Source organism: Seriola lalandi, unplaced genomic scaffold (genome assembly GCF_002814215.2).
Source record: "Seriola lalandi dorsalis isolate HSWRI2012SDOR001 ecotype SW California unplaced genomic scaffold, Sedor1 jcf7180002054721, whole genome shotgun sequence".
Taxonomy (NCBI): Eukaryota; Metazoa; Chordata; class Actinopteri; order Carangiformes; family Carangidae; genus Seriola; species Seriola lalandi.
The window spans coordinates 95,190-100,796 of NW_019525274.1; the positions used below are offsets into that span (position 1 = coordinate 95,190).

The 5,607-nt window shown below is 42.6% G+C and overlaps 1 protein-coding gene across 1 annotated transcript in view; it reads left to right on the forward strand.

Moving 5' to 3' along the window:
- The window catches only part of npy2rl (neuropeptide Y receptor Y2, like), an 18,177-nt gene that overhangs the window by 10,414 nt on the left and 2,156 nt on the right, over positions 1 to 5,607 (forward strand). The window contains exons 3-5 of the mRNA XM_023424146.2: positions 24 to 189; positions 3,411 to 3,478; positions 5,001 to 5,077. Coding sequence (XP_023279914.1) covers positions 24 to 189; positions 3,411 to 3,478; positions 5,001 to 5,077 — 311 coding nt within the window. The remainder of the gene's footprint in view (positions 1 to 23; positions 190 to 3,410; positions 3,479 to 5,000; positions 5,078 to 5,607) is intronic.

Sequence of the window (5,607 nt, forward strand, 5' to 3'; positions counted from 1 at the left end):
AACCTGTCTCCTCTCGTCTGCAGCCGACCTCCTGGTCAACACGCTGTGCCTCCCCTTCACCCTCGTCTACACGCTGCAGGGAGAGTGGAAGTTCGGCAGCACCCTCTGTTTCCTGCTGCCCTACGCCCAGGGGCTCGCCGTGCACGTCTCCACGGTGACGCTCAACGTCATCGCACTGGACCGCCACAGGTGAGCGGGGTGTCATGGCGGGGGGGTGGTAGGGGCTGTTCGGTGCTTTTTAAAGTCCAACACACAGCGGCTGGTTAATTTACTGTTCACTAAGACACATTCATGAACATTCAGGAAGTTTTTCTGTCAAATGAAAAGAGGAAAAACAAGAACCTGAAAATGGTCCAATTTTGGTGTTTGCAAATTCCTTCTTTTATTTTTCATTTTTCCTTGCTGAATTGAAGAATGAAGAAAGGTAGTCAGGTGGCATGGAAGTAAAGGTAAATATTTCACAATAAAAGCCAAGAGGATAGGGTTGGTGTAGTTGTTTAAAAGTACATGGACCAACTCTCTAAAATCTCACAGGTTGGCTTCAAAATATCACACACAATCGTTTGTCTCTGTCTTCTAGGTTTTATTTTCCACAATGTAACTTGTCAAGACAATGATGGTCACCAGCTGACTCTTTAAACCTTTATTTATAGTTTTTATGTTCACAACAGTAAACAACATATTGGACAACATACATAAAACAGGAAAACATATTGGAACATCACAATCGATATAGCTTGAACAAAACCATGAGCACATCCCAAGCAGCAACATCCGGGGCTGAAACATTAATCCAACACTGATGAACTGAAAACTGCAGTTCCTCTAACGACCACTAGAGTCTTGCTCTGACAGTGAGTCAATCCCCATAGACTCCCATGGTAAAATGTCCATATGTATATATGCAATAACTCACCTGTTTACATTTCATTAAGGCTTAAAGTTATGTATCATTTAGGGCGTGGCCTCTTTGACCTTTTTTGGATTAGGCTGAAGTTAGGGGTGGAGTCAGCTACTGCCAAGATGGCAACGGTGGAGAAACTCACTCTGAGCTTCAAAACAGCTCTTCAGAAACCTGTGGGTGACGTCACAGAGGCTACGTCCATCTTTATTTACAGTCATAACACTCACTTTCCACACTCATGACTGTTTCTGTCCCTTACGTCAAAGTATCCTCTCGATACGTCCATCATCTGTTTGTAATTAGCTCCGGAAGCCAGCATCAGCTAGCTCGGCTAAAATGTGTCGTGTCAATGTCAAATTTTAGCTAAACTTTTTAGTGCATCCAGTTTTGACAGAAGTTGAACAGTGAGACATGCAAATACAGCAGCAGAACTCTGAACCTCTGCCCGCTCACTCACCATGTGCTGCTGTCCTGTAAATGACAGAAATGTAGAATCGAAAAGTAATTTTGACCTAGATACTGCTGCTTTCAGGACAAGAGAATTACTGTGGAGATTCACATGCAAATGAAGCCCACTCTGATGGCCCCCTGCATCACTAATGGCACAAATTAGGCGTTGGAAGGCCGCTGTTACGGCAGTTGGAACGTAGGTGTTAAGAGTAGAAGTGCAATGACGTTTCGGATGAACATGTGCCTCATTTGAATAATTCCAACCTGTGTGACCCTGTGGAGATGATTTCTTTTTCAAAAGCTGCTGGACGTGTGCAGCGCCACAGGAAACTCAAACTCACCAGCTCATCAGTGTGGAATTCAAACGACTTCCAAACACAGAACTTTAATGAGCTACACCGAGAGTTTGTGCTCGTACATGAAAAGTTTACTTCCGAGATTAAATATTCACCATTTATATAAAGTTCTTACAAAGTGCAGACCTTTAAACACATTTTTTTTAAAAACATATTTGGTCCTTTGAGACGTTCCTGGCGCTCTCACCAGCTCTTACAATCTGTTATCATTATTTCCGTCTTTTGTCTCCACCACCTGTCCAGGGACTTCAGATGGAAACCAAAGAGTTTCCTTTCAGTGTTTGAAATGTTTTTGTTTTTTGTTTTTTTGGCAGATGGTTAAATAAATTCAAAAATGAAAACATTTAACCCGAGCATCTGCGTTCTGTGTCTCACTGTGGGACAACGGAGCCCATTAGACACTCAATCAATTAAGCTAATTATAGCTAAAAATAGTTCAGCATTACTGACTTTCTTACAGTACTGGTTAGCTTTAATATGTATTTGTATTAATGGCTCTGTGACCCAACTACTGGGTGAGTTTAAATTGGAATGAAAATAAAAAATTTGCCAAAACAATGGGTTGAAAGATGCTAACATGCCAACTGAGGAGATAAGCATGGTTGGTATTAATTCTCTGTGGCTTCATCACTATGGGAAACAGCTTTTTATATCACACACAGTCATTTAAATGATATTTAATACGAAAACGTTAATTGTGCAGCTTTAAAAATACATGATAATACATTAACAAGAGCATAATTGGATGTACTTTCATTAGTGTTGAGTTTGGTGAGTAGTTTGGTGAAGACGAACTGCTGTTACTTAATCAGCAGCTGACATTAACATAACGAGCTTCATTAAGGCAATTTTTCCTCCTCTGGCTTTGTCTGTTCATGCAGCATGATGACTAACTGCACAGCCACCAGCAGAATAATCACCCACTGTATGAAAAGCAGAATAAACATACAAGTAAATTGGCTGAAATGTAAATGAGTCTGGTGGGCTTTTGCAAATCAAACAGAAACACCATGTAGATCAAGGCATGTACATACATACAGACATGCACCCAAACACATAAACAACACAAAGTAAGTCAAAGAAACTTTTTCCCAAGACTCGGGAGGAAAGAAAAGTGACAATCCTTTCTTTTAAAGAGGTTACACTCTGGGCACAGCAAAGGTTTTCTCTCAGGTTTCTGTATCAGCAGGGACGGTGGAAGCTAAAAGCAGCTTTGCCAGCTTCTGATCCTATCTGCACAACAACCAACAGACGGCTGCCAGAAGACCACAGAGACCCACTTGGCTCGTATCTGAGCAGGCAAAGCCAGAGCCGACGTGCTGCCAGGCCATTTACAGCGCCGCAGCTGAATCTTACAGTCGCCTTTAATGCTTACTGGAGACCACAACAAGAAACCCGAGAACCAGTGTAATGAGTTCTCTTTTTCTTCTGCTTGTCACCACTGTTGTTGTGCTGAATAAGACTGTTGTTGTTGTACTTTGGGAAGGCGGAGTAGGTGATTACGGAAGTTTGGTTCTAGTTGTAATGAATACTTTTTCTTTCAGTTAGAAAACTTGAGCGTAAATTTTGTTTTTATTAGTAGCAGTGTGCAACCAGGGGCAGCCATGTTGGTCTGTTGGTCAGTCAGTCCAGATTGAAGATAAAAGATAACATATGGTTTAAATTACTTCTAATCTTCAGTGGTTTCACCCTTTGTCCAGCTCACTGAGGCCAGGCTTCGACATGACGGGGGCTCATATTGCTTTTGGACTGGAAGGCTCAATACTTGGTAGTAGTTATACCAGTACCTCTGTGATGGTTTAACTGGGACCTTGGGTTGGTAGTCAGATTCCCTCTCTGACTTGTCACTGGTGCAGTTCTTTGGGAGATTCAGAAAGATGCTTTCTTGTTTGGGAGAGTTTTGGTGATTTGTTTTAGGGAGTTCTACTTTGACTTGTTTGTTAAGTAATTTTTAGATATATCACTGAGTAAACTGGGAGAAAGAGTGTGTAGTTATTGTTGTGTGGAATCCTGTTGAGCTTGTTTGCTGGTGGTGAACGTTAGCTCAGCATATGCGGTGGTGGCTGTGGCTCAGGAAGTAGAGCGGGTCGTTCACTAATCGAAAAGATCTGTGGTTCGATCCCCAGCTCCTCCAGTCGTACATTTCCTACATATGTAAATATGTAAATTTTTTCAGGTCTGAGGTTTTGATGACGGCTTCTGTGGTGGAGCTTCTTCACTGTTCTTACCATCACTTCGTGTCATCAGCGCACTCTTGAAAACAGCCGAACATTATGATAATTGAGGTCAAGTTTGAAACAAGACTTTAAAGCCAATTTGGAAGAAAACTTGTTGGAAGCTGTTGGAGTCTTTAAAAAGGTGAAGGGATTCAGCCTGGTTCTGTTGATTGGGGAAAATGAAAAAACCAAACTGGGAACAGTACAAATTGCACCTGATTAAGGAGGGAGGCTTGTCTGAAGTAGGGAAAGTGTGGGCTCCAGTGAATTTTATTCCAAATTTGACGAACAAATTTAAGGTTATTGCCAAAATCAAATGAGAAAGAGCTCGACCTGAGGCAGATACATGTAATTGGCCGAACACTGAGTGCACTCTGATGTCTCCGTGCTTTTTCTTTTTATACTGGTAAAGCTCATGAAGCGTGTTCTGCTTTAAGCCCATTGGAGAGTAAAGACTATGGCAGAGTAAAAGAAGCTGTGAGCCTGAAGCCTTTCAGAAAACTAATCGTCAAACCTGGGTTGAGTTTATGAGCAAGCTCAACTGTCATTTTAATAGCTGGTGTTTTACTTTTGACAAGCTGTGTAACCTTTCAACTGAAAACTTCTTTGTTCCCTTGCTTTGTATAGAAGCATCAGGTTAAAAGTCCCAGTAAAGTGGCAGAGTGCAGTTTGTTTTGAAACACAAAAATGATTTTGCTGAGAGGTTTTGAGATGGATGCAAGCTTTGTGTCAGGATTGGTGGATTCGACCTGTAACAACCTGCTGTCCTCAGAAAACTCCAGCTCCGAGGAAAGTGGGGCTTAAGCAGCTTTCACTTTACTGGGTCTGGTCTCTCCTTTAACAAGAAGAAAATTCAAGTGAATGATTCAGATAGTGGGGAAACAGTCCTTGTAACCTTGCACAGAGTGGAGTTTGTTTCAGACTTGGTTCAAGGGGAAGTCTGTGAATGGGCTGGATGGCTGATGTGAAACCCTCCTAGTCTTCTTCCCCAGTTGCCGTCTGTCTTGCAGGGTGTCCGGAAGTGGTTCTGGTCTGTCCTAACATGAGTGTAATGAGTCTTCCTGACTTTCCCAGACCTCTCAGAAAGATGCTGTGGGTCACCTCGTGAGGAGGGGGATGAGGATGATGATGATGACGTTGCTACGTTGAGGGTTTGTCTATAAAATGCTGCATGTTGTCTCGATACACACCTGTACAGCAGCGACTTCATAAGGCTCTTTGTGCAGAAGCTCAACTTGCACCGACTTGTTATTGAGGAAGAAGAGCTGGTTCCCAGTTGGACCTGACAATAAAATCTAGGTAATGTGAGCAGTTTCTTGTTTCGTCGCTTTTCTTTTGACGTCAATTTACAGAAAAATATTTAAACGACCTTAAGTCCTGTGTGGCCTCCCTCTCTGTGGAGCTCACTGAGCCTGAGCTGTGACATCATCAGCACCCACACCTCCACCTCCCTCTCCTCTGGATGATACATCCAGAAAAAACACACACACCTACAGGTTCAACACATTCATTTGTTGGAGCTTCAATCCAGGAAAAAAAGCACCTGTTAGTCATGGATTGAATGTTTCCCACCACTGCAGACCAGTGCAGTTCACCAGTTCATGTTTGCCCTGCTGGACTGTAACAGCGATGTGGTGTGTGTGTGTGTGTGTGTGTGTGTGTGTGTGTGTGTGTGTGTGTG